General features: G+C 46.4%; 1 protein-coding gene across 1 annotated transcript in view; it reads right to left on the reverse strand.

The window, feature by feature from the left end:
• Positions 1-18258, reverse strand: part of SGPL1 (sphingosine-1-phosphate lyase 1) — an 87265-nt gene that overhangs the window by 67962 nt on the left and 1045 nt on the right. The window contains exons 2-3 of the mRNA XM_075348976.1: positions 7699-7864; positions 3320-3387 (exon numbers count right to left, since the gene is read on the reverse strand). Coding sequence (XP_075205091.1) covers positions 3320-3387; positions 7699-7864 — 234 coding nt within the window. The remainder of the gene's footprint in view (positions 1-3319; positions 3388-7698; positions 7865-18258) is intronic.

Consider the following 18258-nt stretch of genomic DNA (forward strand, 5'->3'; position numbering starts at 1 on the left):
GGAGCACGTTTGGGAGTGCGCAGCATGGCGGATGGAGCACGTTTGGGAGTGCGCAGCATGGCGGATGGAGCACGTTTGGGAGTGCGCAGCATGGCGGATGGAGCACGTTTGGGAGTGCGCAGCATGGCGGATGGAGCACGTTTGGGAGTGCGCAGCATGGCGGATGGAGCACGTTTGGGAGTGCGCAGCATGGCGGATGGAGCACGTTTGGAAATGTGCAGCATGGCGGATGGAGCACGTTTGGGAGTGCGCAGCATGGGGGATGCAGCACGATGGGGAGTGCGCAGCATGGAGGATGCAGCACGTTTGGGAGTGCGCAGCATGGCGGATGGACCACGTTTGGGAGTGCGCAGCATGGCGGATGGACCACGTTTGGGAGTGCGCAGCATGGCGGATGGAGCACGATGGGGAGTGCGCAGCATGGCGGATGGAGCACGATGGGGAGTGCGCAGCATGGCGGATGGAGCACGTTTGGGAGTGCGAGCACGATGGGGAGTGCGCAGCATGGCGGATGGAGCACGATGGGGAGTGCGCTGCATGGGGGATGGAGCACGATGGGGAGTGCGCAGCATGGCGGATGGAGCACGATGGGGAGTGCGCAGCATGGCGGATGGAGCACGATGGGGAGTGCGCAGCATGGCGGATGGAGCACGTTTGGGAGTGCGCAGCATGGCGGATGGAGCACGTTTGGGAGTGCGCAGCATGGCGGATGGAGCACGTTTGGGAGTGCGCAGCATGGCGGATGGAGCACGTTTGGGAGTGCGCAGCATGGCGGATGGAGCACGTTTGGGAGTGCGCAGCATGGCGGATGGAGCACGTTTGGGAGTGCGCAGCATGGCGGATGGAGCACGTTTGGGAGTGCGCAGCATGGCGGATGGAGCACGTTTGGGAGTGCGCAGCATGGCGGATGGAGCACGTTTGGGAGTGCGCAGCATGGCGGATGGAGCACGTTTGGGAGTGCGCAGCATGGCGGATGGAGCACGTTTGGGAGTGCGCAGCATGGCGGATGGAGCACGTTTGGGAGTGCGCAGCATGGCGGATGGAGCACGTTTGGAAATGCGCAGCATGGCGGATGGAGCACGTTTGGGAGTGCGCAGCATGGGGGATGCAGCACGATGGGGAGTGCGGAGTATGGCGGATGGAGTACTTTGGGAGTGCGCAGCATGGAGGATGCAGCACGATGGGGAGTGCGGAGTATGGCGGATGGACCACGTTTGGGAGTGCGCAGCATGGCGGATGGAGCACGTTTGGGAGTGCGCAGCATGGCGGATGGAGCACGTTTGGGAGTGCGCAGCATGGCGGATGGAGCACGTTTGGGAGTGCGCAGGATGGGAGATGGAGCACGATGGGGGGTGCGCAGCATAGGGGATAGAGCACGTTTGGGAGTGCGCAGCATGGCGGATGGAGCACGATGGGGAGTGCGCAGCATGGCGGATGGAGCACGATGGGGAGTGCGCAGCATGGGAGATGGAGCACGATGGGGAGTGCGCAGCATGGGGGATGGAGCACGATGGGGAGTGCGCTGCATGGCGGATGGAGCACGATGGGGAGTGCGCTGCATGGCGGATGGAGCACGTTTGGGAGTGCGCAGCATGGCGGATGGAGCACATTTGGGAGTGCGCAGGATGGGAGATGGAGCACGATGGGGGGTGCGCAGCATACGGGATGGAGCACGATGGGGAGTGCGCTGCATGGGGGATGGAGCACGATGGGGAGTGCACACCTCCCCCCAACACACACACACACGCGCACTGCACAACACACCACAACACACACACACACACACACACACACACACAACTGCCCTACACAGACACCCACACACACAGACAACGCTGCACACACAAATATACGCACATACCGCACAACACGCACATTGCATAAAACATACCTCCCCCCAAAACACACAAACTGCGCAACACACACACAACGCTACAGACACACAGCGCTCCACAAACAACGCAACACACGAACAACACCGCTCTCACCCCCCATCACACCCAGACAACACCCAGAACATGTACAGCGCCCTACACAAACACTTGGTAACTACACACAACATCTATATCTATATAACAAAAATCATACATGAACTACACAATACGTAAATTCTAGAATACCCGATGCGTAGAATCGGGCCACCTTCTAGTATATATATATATATATATATATTATATATATATTATATATATATTTATATATATATATATAGTGTCAGATGCAGTGTGTGTGTGTGTGTGTGTGTGTGTGTGTGTGTGTGTGTGTATGTATGTATGTATGTATGTATGTATGTATGTGTGTGTGTGTGTTTGTTGCCTGGTGCGGTGTATGTAAATTGGAAGCAAAAAGGAGAGAATAAATTGTAGCAATCTATGAGAAAAGGTAAATATTCTCCAAGTAAGCAATTCTCCATTATTTAGGTGCAGAATAGTTAAATAGTAGTACCATATGTACACATCTCTTACTTTACTCAGAAACATGCATTCTACAGGTTTTTAGATCTTTTGCTTCTTAATCATGTGTAGCTAGTCCATGGACAGTTATATGATGCCCAAAGACAAGAGGCAGTCATGGCTTTGGCTTTATATATGGATGGAGGTGCTGGGAATCCTGCATCATAGAACATTCCATATACCACCTTAGCAAGGAGGTGAAGATAAGTCTAGAAGCCCACCTGGGCACCAATATATGGGAAACCAGTATAACAACAAAAGGTATTAAGATGCCCATTCAGATTTAAGGAAAGTCAGGCGGACCACCGATCTCAGAGACTGGACTACTATCCAATGTGTCATTACAGATGATGCAGGGGAAAAGAAACACGGAGCATGTTCAATTTCAATGTGCCAAATCAGTGGTTCCTATAGGAGATAAGCCGTGCACAAAGTAGTCACCCCCATTGGGTGTGCAGGATGAAAGGATGTATAGTAACTATCTCCAGTGTATGGGCATCTTCAGAGATAAAGGAAGCATAAAGAAATAGAGGAATTCACACTAACAAAACAATGAAGCAGAACGTCCACGAATACCCCTAACACATTGCAGAGGAATCTGAGTGCACTGTACTCATACAGCCGCTGTCAGTAACAATGACCTGGAGTAAACTCTGAGCAGGGAACGAGACACGAGAACGGACGGAGCGTCCCGTGATCATGAAGTCACCAGTGTCCTGTACAGTGAGATTGATGGGGTGAGATTACAATGCAGCTTCCTATTCTTACCATAGAGCGGCTGCACCGTGGCCTAAAATAATCCTGAAGACTCCGCTTATCAATCTACTTACAAGATACAAGGAGAATTTCAGCTCCACTGTACTTACTTTTGAACCGATAATGGGCAATCTTCTGACCAGGCGGAAAAACTGTTTCTTACATCGAGACTTTAGACCTGTAAGAAGGAATTCACAGAGAACACTTATGTCTGAACGCCATGGGTAGGGATAAAGCAAGACAAATACATCAGGAAGGGATTTAAAGAGAACCAAGAAGCAGCAGATTCTGTCTGGAGGAACTGCACATACATCCAACATGCCAAGTAACATACATAGACTTTACATAGCTCCTGCAGCTGGCGGCAGTCTCGCCCATACACCCGCTATGCCGCTATGCAGAGCGCTTCTGTGCTCTAGGACAGAGCCGCAGCCAGAAGTCTCTACCGGTGGCTTATCTCAGAGAACGGAAGGATCAGCGGTATAGAATTGGACAATCTGGCTGCTCATCTCCCTGATAGGAAAAGGCTTAAGGCCATGTTCACACGCTGCTTTATTGCTGCAGCAAAACCTGCTCTCTTGGCAGTAAAAAAAAAAAAAAAAGCTTTCAAAAGCAGGCTTTGCTGTGCTTTTTGGTGTGTCAGTTCTCTACAGTACATGTTTAAAGTTAGTTTAATTCATAAAGAAAAATGAAAAAAAAGCAGAGAAAAAAAATGCAAAAAAAATCCCCCTAACAAAAAAAAAAAAAAAAGCTGTGTTTTTGCACTCCTGGTTTTCAATGGTGTTGACAAAATTAACATCACACTTCATGCAGCAGTTTTCTAGTTCACTTAGGAAAAAAAAAAAAAAAAAAAAATTGTGTGGATGAGGTTTGTGAAATCTCGTTGGTTTTGCTGGTACTGTAAAATACAGCTTCTAAATTGCATAAAACTCTTGAAAAAAAACATGCAAAAAACACTGAAAAAAGGCAAGGTGTGAACATAGTCTAAGACCCCATATATTTAGACAATCCCCCGAACCTCTTGATATATTAGTAGTTTCAACCAATCTTAATTTAAAGTGCTCCAATCACCAGGATTTTCCAATATAACCTAAAGCCAGTGCTATACTGGCACTATCCGGCTGATTCTATACATACCTTTAGTTGTCAGCTGGGATGTATAGTTTTTGAACCACAAGCAAGTAAAGTTTGCAAAATGAACAGTTTTTTGATTGACAGCAGCTGCAGATCAGCTAATAGCTGGGGAGGGATTTGATAGATAAGGGGAGGATGGACAGGCAGAGCGGCGGGAATCTATTATTTATGCCAATTCCATTATAGAAGGTTGTGGCTATAAATCATGGTGACTAGAAGGACCTCTGCTGATGTCATACCCATGTGCCCAGAAGGGGCGGTGCCTCAGCCATCAAAAATAATGTTGTTTCCTGGTATTAGCTATGTTGGCTAAGGTCCCACCCCTTCTGGTCACATGGGTATGACGTCAGCAAGGTCCTTCTAGCCACCATGATTTATAGCCACAACCATTAGTAAAACACTTCTATAATGGAATTAGGGGGATTATGTACGGGCAGGGGGTGGGAATCCTTATCAAATCCCACCCCAGCTATTGGCAGCTGCTGTCAAAAAAAAAAAAAAAACTGTTAATTTTACAAGCTTTACTTGCTAATGTTTCAAAACCTATACATCCGAGCTGCCCACTAAAGGCATGTATAGAATCAGCATGATAGTGCCAGTATAGCACTGGCTTCAGGTTATATAGGAAACTCCTGGTGATTTCTGCGCTTTAATGTGTAAGGTGGCCTGGAGGATTTATATTGAAAACCGGTAACCAAAAAGTGTACTCAATATGGCAGCTCATCCTAAACTTAGTATGTAATCAAGTAAAAAAAGGAAACTACTGGCAGCATGTACCATCTGCAACTAAAATGGGCCAAGTCTACTGATAATTATATATTAAATAAAAAGAAGAATCCAATGCTTTGCTATGGACTGAATAAAAAGTAACATGGTGGTGGTCAACACACCAGAATGTAAACACAGCAAAAAGGCAATAAAAGAACACAAATGAAATGGTAACATAAGTGATAATGGAGGCTACAGAGCAGCGGAGGTCACATTCTACACAAGTAGCAGGACGTGTAGATCCTGTGCGGCTTTATGCAGTCAGCCGCCACTGGCTGGGCCCATTCATTATTCAGAGCCTGGGCTGAACACAGCCACATAATGCAGATATCACAGGTGGCTGCTGAGAGGTCTCTGAAGTAGAGGAACAGGGCGGACATTTCCTCTTTGTTAATACAAAGGTTATAAAACAATAAGTCTCCAGGAGATAACAAGTCCCCACACAGGCGCTGAATAAATAGTCCATCAACTACTGCTCACTGCAGGCCTTGCATGCAATTATTCTTAAAGGAATTGTCCAGGTTTGAGGCGCAAGTGACCGCGGTCTTCTGAATCTGCACATAGCGCGCTGTGCTTCTTCCAGACACCTTCCGACTAAACTGTATCTCGCTCAATTCACAGGTATAGAGCGAGGACGCGCACATCTAGATAGCACGTGACCGAGTGTACGTAAATCACATTGTTACGGTCACACGTCCACCTGCTCCCGACACTGCGCGCTGTGAAGATTCACACAGACTGCAGACTTGCACCGCCAGCCTGGACAACCCCTTATTTATTCATTGCTCATCCTCATTCACAGGTGAATTTTGTTTCATTTCTCGCTCAGAAGTGGCAAGTGGTAACCCCCCGACTGCCCCAAAAGCCACCTGTAGAGATCAATGGTAGAGTAAAGGTGCATTTAGTGTGCAAAATCATTGAGAATGAGAAATGAACAATAATATGGGCACTTGTTTCTCGAGAATCAGGCAGGCTCAACATGCTGACGATCACCTGATAAATGAGCAAAAGGCTTGCTCGTCAGGTGAAACGAGCGTACGATCTGCATAAGAGATTATCATTTTTAGCAGCGCATCGTCCTGTGTAAACCAAACTCATGCTGCTGAGAATGGCAGCTTATGTGCAGCAAGCAATTGACAATCAGGACAATCAGTGCACGCCTGAATTTTGCCGGTTGATAATAACTTAAAGGAAACCTGTCAGTTCAAATATACACCCAGAACCATGAGCCGCTCTGTGCATATTACTAATCCCTGCCTAACCGCCCCTGTATACACTAGCATAGATAAAGAGAGCTTTAGAAAAAGTATTTCTAAAGATCTTTTATCGTATGCTAATGAGTGAGGGGGACTAGTCCCAAGGGTGTTGCTTCCCTGGCTAGTCAACTCTTGTAGCATCTTAGTACACCCCTGGGGGTGTGCTAACATGCTAATGAATGTGCAGCGTCAGAGGATGATCTCACTCACTCCGCTGCCAACTCACTCCGCTGCCAACGCCGCGACTAGCAATGGAAGAAAAGCTCAGGGGACTCGTCCCCACACTCATTAGAATACGATAAAAGATCTTTAGAAATACTTTTTCTAAAGATCTCTTTATCTATGCTAGTGTATACAGGGACAGTTAGACAGGGATTAGCAATATACATTCAAGCACCGCTCATGGTTCTGGGTGCATATTCCACCTGACAGGTTCCCTTTAACGCTGTGCATCGCGCAGTGTAAACAGATTCTTCATCCCTCTCTTTTTACTTCTTGTAAAATCACTTTATACATAGTTTGTCTTTTTTTTTTTTTTTCAACTATACTATGTCCATCAACTTCAAACAACAAAGAGACAAATCAGAAGGAGCGAAAAAAAATTTTTGTTAAAGGGAATCTGTCAGCAGGTTTTTGCTATGTAAGCTTAGGTCAGCATGCTGCAAGGTTAAAAAACAAAAAGCAACTGTGCTTCTCTTATCAGTGTGTGTGCAATTGTTTATGTAAACTAAGCGGTTTATTACCGTGTGATTATCATTACAAGAGTAGAATCTAATGCACACTGCAGTTGAACACACTCCCTGCTGTGACTGACACCTCACAATGCTCAATCTTTATTGAGAGCCTGGTGCGTGTCGGGGGCAGTTCTGCTGTGTTCCTGAATCTAAATGCTATGATTGTTTCAGAACGGCTTCAGCCAGTAATCTATGTAATACATCATTGGATTCATAATCTGCTTGTCTATATTATGCTGCTGACAAAAACATGCTGACAGATTCCCTTTAAGTCCAGAAAGTCCCACTAGTCTATGCTCCCAATTCTCAGCACTACTACTGAGCTGCAATACAATGGCACAAATAAACCTGCCAGCAAAAAGTAAACTTATTATCCTGGTCGCCTGTTTATATGGATGTAGTCAATTTTTTTTAGCTGGAAATTCACTTTGGGCTTGATGGGCTGTACAGAATTGTGATTTTATTGTGCATATACTATATTTACTGCAGTAATAAAAATATCCTTCTGAATAAGGTCAAAGAACAACAGAAGTTAACTTTTTTCAAAATTTAGACATTCATTTTTTGTTATTAATAACTAAGACTATAAATACTTACTCTCCCGCTGAAATATGAAGTTGTAAACCCATACGGTCACCATTGTAGATGCGAATGTCAGCATGATCAGATGGCATGGTTCAAGATGTTTGAAGGAATCATTTACAAAGCTTCGAATGTCGAGCACATATTGTACAGCAATTTCTTTATAATCCATTAAAGTTTTCTGAGGAAAAAAAGAAAGAAAAGGAAAAGCATAAAACAGCTAGAAATGAGCACATGGAAATAAAACATCCTCTGCATTCCTTTCCCCAGTCTACACAGTAAAGCACCATCACTGGTCTTAAAAATCAGAATAATCGTGGGGCCACAATATACTATTACATAAAAGATTTGGATGAAATGTATTAAAGGGAATCTGTCACCAGGTTTTTGCTCCCCCATCTTAGAGCACCATAATGTAGAGACAGAGACCCTGATTCCAGCGATGTGTCACTTTCTGAGTTGCTTGCTGTCATTTTGATCAAATCAATGTTTTTTTCTGCTGCAGATATAGCAGTTATACAGAGCTCATGAATATCTGGTCTACCTGCAGCATGCCAAGTATTGCTCTAATGATAATCTCCTGCTGATTAAACGGTGATTTTAGCAAAACTACACTAAGCAGCTCAGTGACAGATCGCTGGAATCAGGATCTCTACCCCTACGTTATGCTGATCTCAGATTAGGTGTCAAAAACCCGGTGACAGATTCCCTTTAACAGATGAGGCCTACAGAAAAACTTGGTTACTTATTAATACATTTGTGAAGGTAGATGGCTTATAAAAACGGTGGCCTACATGATGGGAAAACTAGATGAAGGTAAAGAGCCGTTATGGAAGTCAAAAGCCTCATAAAAAAGTAGATAAGAGAATGTGATCTACTACATAATAGAGATTTCAGGTGACCATTACTATCAAGAACGCCTTTCTGGATTTATAAAACTTTATCCAAGCTCCTGTCACATAATCTATCTCCAGATGAGATCATAGGTATGCAAAAACAAAAAACCACAAAAGTCTACATATAAGAGGCCACAAACAAGTCCGAGAACAGTTTTCAATCCAAGACGCAGTAATGCCAAAGCTCGAAGTGTGGCAAAATGGACAGAGGAACTGCAAACAGGTAGAAGAGAATACAAGGACAAAGGTGAGGTGCTCAAGAACAAAAAGCCTTTAATAGCCTCATGGCTCCGGTGTTACACAGCTCGGTGACAGACACGAGTGTCCACTCCATAACGTATTCTATTGATTTGAACAATGAAGCTTGGAGGACAGAACCACTAAAACAAGTGTCACCCGGTGGCTGAAAGGTCTACAGTAGCCCAACATAGTGAAGGCTCTGATCAGGCCGTGGGCTCAGGATGGAGACGTCACTAGCATTTACCAGGGAATAGGCTGTGCGATTTATGCCGCTGTATAGGCCCAAAGTCACCCATTGGTAGCCTAAGGCCCTAATCAATTAATTGACCCCAGATATACACAGAATGGATGTTATGATGGATACCTAAGGGTGTTTGCACACTGAATTTAAAGGGATGGTTCACTGTTTAGTTTTCCAAGCCACATCGATATAATGTTGTAAAGCAAGGCTCATCTCAAATACCTTGTGTTGACAATAGTGTCTGTAAGTGGGGCTATTGTCCGCTCATCCCCATGGCACGACCCTCGGGCTTCATGACCTCTGATGTCTGGTGATGTCATGTATTTACCTGACACCACTGAGGCGGCCCCAGTCTCTGTGAGTGACATGGCTGTGGGTTTCACCGCTCATCACAGCCCAGCATCTCTCGGCTTGCAGTGCTCTGCAGTGAAGGAGAGAGCAGGGAGACGCTGGGCCGTGACGCTGGGCCGTGACGCTGGGCCGTGACGCTGGGCCGTGACGCTGGGCCGTGACGCTGGGCCGTGACGAGCAGTGAAACGTCACCCATAGCCTAGTCACTCACAGAGATAGATGTCAGTGGTGTCAGGTCAAGTGGAAGTTGACGTGACATCACTGGATATTGGAGGTCATGCGATGAAGGTGACCGGACTGCAATAGTGCCGCTCACAGGCACTATTGTCAACACAAGGCATTTGAGAGAAGACTTGTTTCTCAACGTTATATTGATGTGGACAGTAATGCTAACTGGTGAATGACGCCTTTAAGGAAATTTTTGAGTAGAAACACTCTCCAAATCCTCCTGAAAAATGACTTGCAGTGGAGTATGTAGCACAGGTTCTGGTGACCGGCTCCTCAGACTCCCTGCAATCCCATACAATGAGACAGGCACATGACAAGTTTTGTCTACCGCACCTTTAGCCTAAAGAACATCCGATCTTCATTTCTTAGAATAAGCAAAAAGATAAAACCTCAAAATGAGAACAACACGGCCTGTGCTGTGCACTACTTCCTGGCACACACGAGCGCAGTCTCACCGCACACACGCCCGATGATACTTCTACTGGTACACTGGCACCAAGCCATGACACGACAACTGCCAACAGTTGCTATACGATATTTGTAAGACTTGTGATTTCATCTTATCTTGTGCAACAACAAGTAAATCCCAACGCTCAGGAAGGTAAAGGTGATCGGGAGATGAAGAGCAGCACTGATCAGTGTGCAGAGCGGCCGTGTTCTGCTCCATACATTGGTCAGACTCTACAGCCATAACCGATATGTGCTGATCGGTAATCTCCTATTGATTACCTATCCCACAGATAGCACATCAACACAAGTCCTGGACAACACCTTTAATTGGATGCATTTTCAGTAGGAACCGCAGGTGCAGGTGTCTAGGTCCTGGCCACAGCTCTGTACACAAGAATATTCCGTAACGCATATCTCCAATGGAAAGCTATATAAAGTGACGTACTGTAAAAACATGCAATTCCTCGATTGTTTTTTGGGTTTTTCATCTTAGGCTGCATGCCCAAGATCAGTGTTCACAGTGTTTTGGATGCAGTGTGCCTTCGCTGCGTCCATAATTATGCGTTGTGCATTATAAGCACAGTGGATGGGATTTCTAATAATCTCCTGCTCACTGCTTGTTTTTCCTGCAGCGTAAACTGAGATGTGGTGCAGCTTCCAGAGCAGCAGCATGTCAATTCTTTGCTGTGGAGACGTAAGTGTTCTCAGCGGGGAAAACACACCGAGAGACAGCAGCGCACCAAACCCTGGTCATGGGCACAAGCAGCTGTGATCTCCTGCGGAGGAGACTAGCAGCCCCGCAGGTCAGGACTCGCCGCGTTAATGATGCAGTGGGTCCAGATAGTGTGTACATACCCTAAAACATTCATTGTACAGTAAACCTGACCTAACAGGCAGCACCTGAGCCCACTCAACACACCCTTCATGACTGATGTATAGAGAGCATGAAACACACACACACAAGCATCGGATGCGATATGCTAATGACCCCCTGTGAGCGTGAGCCGAGTGTCATGCGACTGTGATCCGATCTTGCGATCGGGTCACAACTGTGAAGCTGAGGGCGGACGCTGCAGAGGAGAGGGAGAGGTTAATCCCCCCCCTCCCAATTGTCAGCCTGTGCGTATATCGCACTGCACAAGGATAATATCCGAGTACAGTCCAAGGTATCTCTCGCACCTATTCACTTGAATGGGTGCGAGTGATACGGCTGTAGCAGACAATTGCAGTGTGCTGCCGCTTCTCTTACATCCAGAATCTGGATGAGATAAAAGCTGCCCAACTGCTCTCCTTCATTGACTGAAATTGGTCAGAGTGCAATGCAAGATTTTCTCGCATTGCACTCATCCGATGATTTTCACGCTCGTGTGAGCGTATCCTTAAAGTCCCGTCACACACAGAGATAAATCTTTGGCAGATCTGTGGTTGCTGTGAAATCATGGACATATTGTTCCATTTGTACACAGCCACAAACCTGGCACTGATTGTCCACAATTTCACTGCAACCACAGATTTATCTCTGTGCGAGGGCCATTAGGCTATGCGCACACAGTGCATTTTTATCACTTTATGCGTTGAGTGCCGATTTGTCACAAAACTGCATGCAAAGCCTTATTCAAGCAAAGTCAATGAGAATTCTGAAGTTTGTGTGCATATTGCTTTTTTTTCCCCTTGCAGATGAAAATTCTTGGAAAACACATGGTAAAAACGCATGCAAAATTACACTTACCAGTCCCCCAAACAACTACAGCTGGCAAGTGCCGAGGGTGGATGGGCTCTCCCACAGAGATCTTCATCGCTGTCAGGTCCCTCGTTATTCCGCTCACACATACACACACATTGGGTCCAGTATACACACAAACAGTCGCAGTAACACTCGTCTCTCACTTAGGCCATGTGCCCACGGGAGTTTTTTGCTGCGGAGTTTGCCGCGGAAAACCTGCAGATTTTTCTGGATTTTCCAGATAAATCCGCAGGTTCTAGCATGTACAGGCACTCCCCATGTTACCCTATGGGACATGGGGAGTGTCTGTGTCCACACTGCGGAAAGTGCGGCTGTGGAATCTCCTGCGGAGATCCCTCAGCCGCACCTAACTGCATGTCAATTATTCATGCGGATTTACTTGCGGAGATCCCGGCCCTCCGCTATGGCGATAGAGGCTGGGACGTCCGCAGGTAAATTGCGTGAAAGTCCGCATGTTTCCCGCAGGTATTCCGCTGGAAACTCGCAGCTAAAAATAGATGCTGATGCCGGCGGGCAGCTGCGGGAAACATGTGGCCGTACCTGCGAATATATCTGCAGGTACAAACTCCCGTGGGCACATGGCCTAAGGCTATGTGTGCACGTGTGTGCGTTTTGCACCGCAGCGTTTAAGTCACTGCCTGTGCGTTTCACAACGCAGCTTTTTCCAAGTTTGCATACTGCATAATTCATGCGTTCTGGATGCTGCCTCTCCCATAGACAGAGTGGAGAAAGCATCCAGAACAAAAGAATTGACATGTTGCTTTTTACAACGCAGCATTTTGGCAGCATGCAAAACGCTGCGTTATAAAACGCAACGCGCGGATGGAATTTGCACATAGATTGTGCAGGGGGCGCAGGACGCATGCTTTCACGTTGCAGTCCTAGACGCAGCGTAAATGCATGAAATTACGCAACGTGCGCACATGCCCTACCTCTGCGCAAGTGATACTGCTTCCCACCAGCAGAGGGAGCGACTGTTGTGGAACGCAGAAGAACCAGACAGCAACGCAGATCTGCATGTGGGAGGAGCCCATTCTTGTGCCCGCTCTACATGGACAGGGTTTGGTAAATGCGATTCTCCTGGGGACGATCTGCCTTCCCAAGGGGATAAACTTTGCTGTGTTTCCCCAACAATAAGATATACTCCAAAAATAAGCCTTATTAGTTTTTGCCCCAAAAAATGTGCTAAGACTTGTCTTGTTTTCAGGGAAACATAGTACTCACCATTCACACAGAGCCGTAATGTCACCCAAAGTCTGTACAAATCCATTGAGAAACAAACTGAAATCATGTGGAGTGGGGGAAATAAAAATAAAACCTAAAACAATGCGGTTGCACAAGTTTGTACAACCTTTTATAATTGGCTAATTGTGAACACAACAAAATCTCCAACATTAGGGATAAAACTGCTTCATGAAAACCAAGGAACAAACCAGACAGGACAGTGATAAAGTTGTGGAGAAGAGAAAAGCAGGGTTAAGTACAGTCCATCATCCAAAAATGGAAGGTGTATGGCACAACTGCAAACCTACGAAGACATGGTTGTCCACCTAAACTGGCATCCCAAGCAAGGTACGCACTAATTAGAGAAGGAGCCAAGAGGTCCTTGGTCACTATGGAGGAGCTGCAGAAATCCATAACTCAGCTGGAAGAATCTGTCCACAGGACAATTATTAGGGCTCGCTCACACCACCGTATAACACAGATGAGTGCTATCCGTTGTTTCATTGGAGAACACTCGCTCTAATGTTATACCATGGGGCACTGCCGATCAGCAGGGGTTTTTTCTCATGAAAAAAACATTGCCGCATGCTGCGATTGGCAGTATATCTTGGTCGGCGTGCACTCAATCATGTCATCCGATATATGTTGGAACAAACATGGGAGAATCTCTCCATCTTCACCTCACCCGTGATCTGATACTCGCATGAGGGAGAATCAGAGCACAGTATAATGACACTTGGTTCACGCTCACAGCAAAGGATGAGCCAAGTGTCATAAGCATATGGCATCTAATTCTCTAGCATTGGATGTTATACGCCAGTGTGACCCTGGCCAAAAGGCCCTGTTACACGCAGTGACGTATCTAACGATACATCGCCGGTGTCACAGATTCCGTGACGCACATCCGGCATCGTTAGCGACATCGTTGCGTGTGACACCAACGAGCGGCCGTTAACGATGGAAAATACTTACCATATCGTCCATCGTTTACACGTCGTTCATTTTCAAAAAATCGTTGCTGTTGCAGGTTGTTTGTCGTTCCCGAGGCAGCATACAACGCTATGTGAGACACTTCGGGAACGACAAGCTACAGCTTACCTGTGGCCGCCGGCAATGAGGAAGGTGGGCGGGATGTTACGGCCGCTCATCTCCGCCCCTCCGCTTCTATATTGGGCGGCCGCTTAGAGGCGCCGCACAAACCGCCCCCTTAGAAAGGAGGCGGTTCGTCGGCCACAGCAACGTCGCTAGGCAAGTAAGTCTGTGTGACGGCTCCTAACGATATTGTGCGCCACGGGCAGCGATTTGCCAGTGACGCACAAACGACGGGGGCGGATACGCTAGCGATATCGCTGCGTGTAAAGCCCCCTTTAGTTGTATAATCCACAAATCTGGCCATTTCGGAAGAGTGGCAAGAAGAAAGCCATTTTTTTTAGAGCAAATCATAAGAAGATTTGTTTGTAGTTTGCAAAAAGCCCTATAGGGGACATAGCTAGAATCTGGAAGAAGATGGTATTGTCAGATGAAAACAAAGTAGAACTTTTGGGTTAAATGCAAAACACTATGTGTGGCAAAATACTAACACTGTACATCACCCTGAAAACACCATCCCCACCGTCAAACATGGTGGTGACAGCATCATGATGGAGGGGGTCTTTTCTTCAGCAGGGACAGGGAAGCTAGTCATAATTCATGGGAAGATGGATAAAGCTAAATATAGGGCAATACTGGAGGAAAACTTGTTAGAGGCTGCAAAACATTTGAGAGTGGGGTGTAGGTTCCAACAGGGAAACTATGCTAAGCAAACAGCAAGAGCTACAAAAGAATGGTCTTGATCAAAGCATATTCATGTGTGTGAATGGCCCAGTCACAGTCTAGACCTAAAGCCCATTGAAAATCTGTGACAAGACTTAAAAAAATTGCTATTCACAAACTGTATCCATCCATGTTTCTAGGCTACAGCTATTTTACAAATAATAATTAGCAAAAATTTCAGACATGAGACGTGGAAAGCTGGTAGAGCCATACCAAAAAAGACTTGCAGTGACCGGTGGTCCTACAAAGTATTGACTCGGGCCTGAGTAAAAATGCAGATTTATATATTTTAAAATATGTATCATTTCCCTTACTTTGTGTTGGTATCCTTCATAACATCCCAGTAAAATACATATAAGTTTGTGGATGTATAGTGAAGAAAATGTGGAAAAGTAGAAAGGGTGAGATGTGACGTCACTGGCCGAGTCTGGGAGAAATGTGAGTAGGACCCGTTCTGAGTCTGGAGGACCAGAGACGCCGACTGCCTATACACTGATGTGTACAGATCAAAAAATATTTGCATGCAAAAAAATCCCCTTCTTTGCTTCAGGCCAAATCAGCAAATGGGACTTTCTGCGGGACTGACGGTTTTCTGAGTCACAAAATGATGATTTGAAAGGTTTTGAGCCTGACGGCTGCAGCTTTGAGGAGAGGGAGGAGGTGGAGGCAGAGCGGTCATGTAACCACAGCTCAGGAGGAAGTTCTGGGCTACAAGGCACGAACATGACCTGACACTTCTGTACAGGGCTTACAGGAACCTGAGGAAGGGCTCATCATAGCTCCAGAACATAAGGCTTTTGATAGGTTTATCTAGAGAGGTTGAGCGATTCCATATATTTACAACCCAGACCGACAGTGTGGTAAGCAGAGCAGATAAGAGCACAAAGGTCATGAACTTCGACCAAGGTTCACAGTTCAGATGTGGAAGTGATATCCGGATTTATCAGCACCTTTATACTGCAGGTGTATAATCTGATCGCTGTACACAGGGGAGCTGATAAGGAAACATGCTACCCACAGACAGAGCGCTGGAAGACCCCAGACTACAGCCAACATACTGACATACACAACGTGTGCAGCGATCAGAAAATAGCAACTCCTAAAGGACACATTATCAGCTATCTGTAGTGTAGGACGGGCGATACCTCTAGACCTGCTGGGACCCGCACTGATCTGCAGGGCACTGTTATCCCTATTAGTATGGAGGGCACTGCGCACAATTGCCCTGTGCTCCATTCATTCTCTAAGGGGCTACCTAGTGCGGTGTTCTATTTTTTCCAACTGTGCCACAGAGAATGAATGGAGCGGGGTTTGGGGGTCCAACACGCTGCACCATCTTGTGACAGGGATAAACGTTTCCTGCTCTGCAGAGCCGTGAGTCCCGGTGGTGGGACACCCACTCACCACCACATTATTACTTCTACCAGGACTCTTACAAGTTTTCAAAGTAAGAACGCCAGCCTCTTCAGGTCTATTTAATAATGTCTGCAGTTTGGATTGTGAAATCATAGAATGGTAGAGTTGGAAGGGACCTCAAGGGCCATCGGGTCTAACCCCTGCGAGTGCAGGCTTTCCTAAATCATCCCAGCTATATGTTCATCCAGCTCCCGCAATCTACTTGTATTCATAAGTCACTTTTCTTACAGTTCTCGAGAGATGGAAGAACCTACCTAGGAGGGATCCCATCTATTATACGTTATAAAGAAGAGAACTTTCCAGCTCACCTCCCATATACTTGTTCAGGAGTAAATTTACAAGGATCCAGCACGGAACTCCTCAGGCGCAAAAAGCTCACAGTGTAGGCAAGAATACAGAATCCAGCGGATCCAGGTATGGGTAAATTCATTAAAACTCACTGTTTATTGTTCCATTAAAACATTTTTTCAAGGTCACAGAAATTCCACAGTGTTACAGATTGAGTCATCTGATGCATTTCGACATAACTTGTAGTTCTATTGTCTTATTCATGGATGTTATCCATCCATGAATCAGACACATCCATGAATAAGACAGTATAACTACAAGTTATGTCGAAACGCGTCAGCGACTATCTGTAACGCTGTGGAACCTTGAAAAAAATGTTTTAATGGAAAAATAAACAGTGAGTTTTAATGAATTTCCCCATACCTGGATCCGCTGGATTTTGTATTCTTGCTCCATTATACCTCCTGCCTCTCCCCAATAGATGATGTCAGGTGTCAGAAGCAGGAGTCTGGCATCGGCCCTCCTAGAGAACATTGGAAGCTGGACTGAGCGATAGTTCCTATGTATTCGGGGGGTAAGAGAAGAGAAGTCAGGCAGCAGTTATCTGATGTGTATGGCCAGCTTCAATTGTTAAGGTCCAATGATAAAGAGAAGACCTCGCATCAGCTCATGTAGGTGCTCAGGAGACAGGACAGGACGTGTGGTTCACCCCCACATGCTACCTGGACTCCTACTACCATAACCAGGGACCCTTATCCAGACTATAACCAGTGGAGTCTCAGTCAGGTAGTTACCTGGACCAGCACCTATCTGCCACATCATCATCCATTTCTTTGACCAATTGTGGCTCCTCTCTCCTTTTGGCTTCCACATATTACCCCAGGAATCACCACATTCCTCAGGCTATCTCAGACTCCCGACCACGTCAGAGACGTGTCCACACACAGAAGACTATTGAGATATCGGTTCTGACGTAATCCTGTATATCTGTGCATGACTGTGAACCATCATATTGTCGCTTAGACACAATGACTGGATCTGATGTGTTTTCAAAACAGAGCAATTCGAAATTGAATATCACACATACCTCGATGAACGCAATAATCCAGCATTTGGTACGTCCCTACAATTAACAATTAACTATGGTATCCTGGTGCGATTTTTTCTAACACGACCAACTCCATTATACTATAGGTCAAGCAATAGTGTCCTACACATATTCACCCACTCTGTGTCCTGTTATCCTTAAGCCTGTCCGACCTGAAGAAGGCCAAACCGGCCGAAACGTTGTTACTGGCGGACTTTGTACAGCACTTATTGCACATTTTTTTTTCACCACAAAAGAAAAAGAAAAGGATTTTTTACATCAATTCTACGCTCTTGTTTTTGTGTGTCTCCATGGGTGATAGTGTGCCGGAGTTCTCGTACAGTCAATTGTTAAGGTCAACTGATAGAAGAGAAACCAAAGAGACATACACTGGATTAATAATGGCCAAAGAGCGGCATCAAAAGATAAAAGTAAGGGAAAGCGCGTCCCGCCGGACAGCTGGCCACCTCGTGCGCCCCCCGCCGGACAGCTGGCCACCCCGCGTGCCCCCCGCCGGACAGCTGGCCACCCCGCGTGCCCCCCGCCGGACAGCCGGCCACCCCGCGTGCCCCCCGCCGGACAGCTGGCCACCCCGCGC

The sequence above is a fragment of the Anomaloglossus baeobatrachus genome, chromosome 5, assembly GCF_048569485.1.
Source record: "Anomaloglossus baeobatrachus isolate aAnoBae1 chromosome 5, aAnoBae1.hap1, whole genome shotgun sequence".
In the NCBI taxonomy this organism is placed as follows: Eukaryota; Metazoa; Chordata; class Amphibia; order Anura; family Aromobatidae; genus Anomaloglossus; species Anomaloglossus baeobatrachus.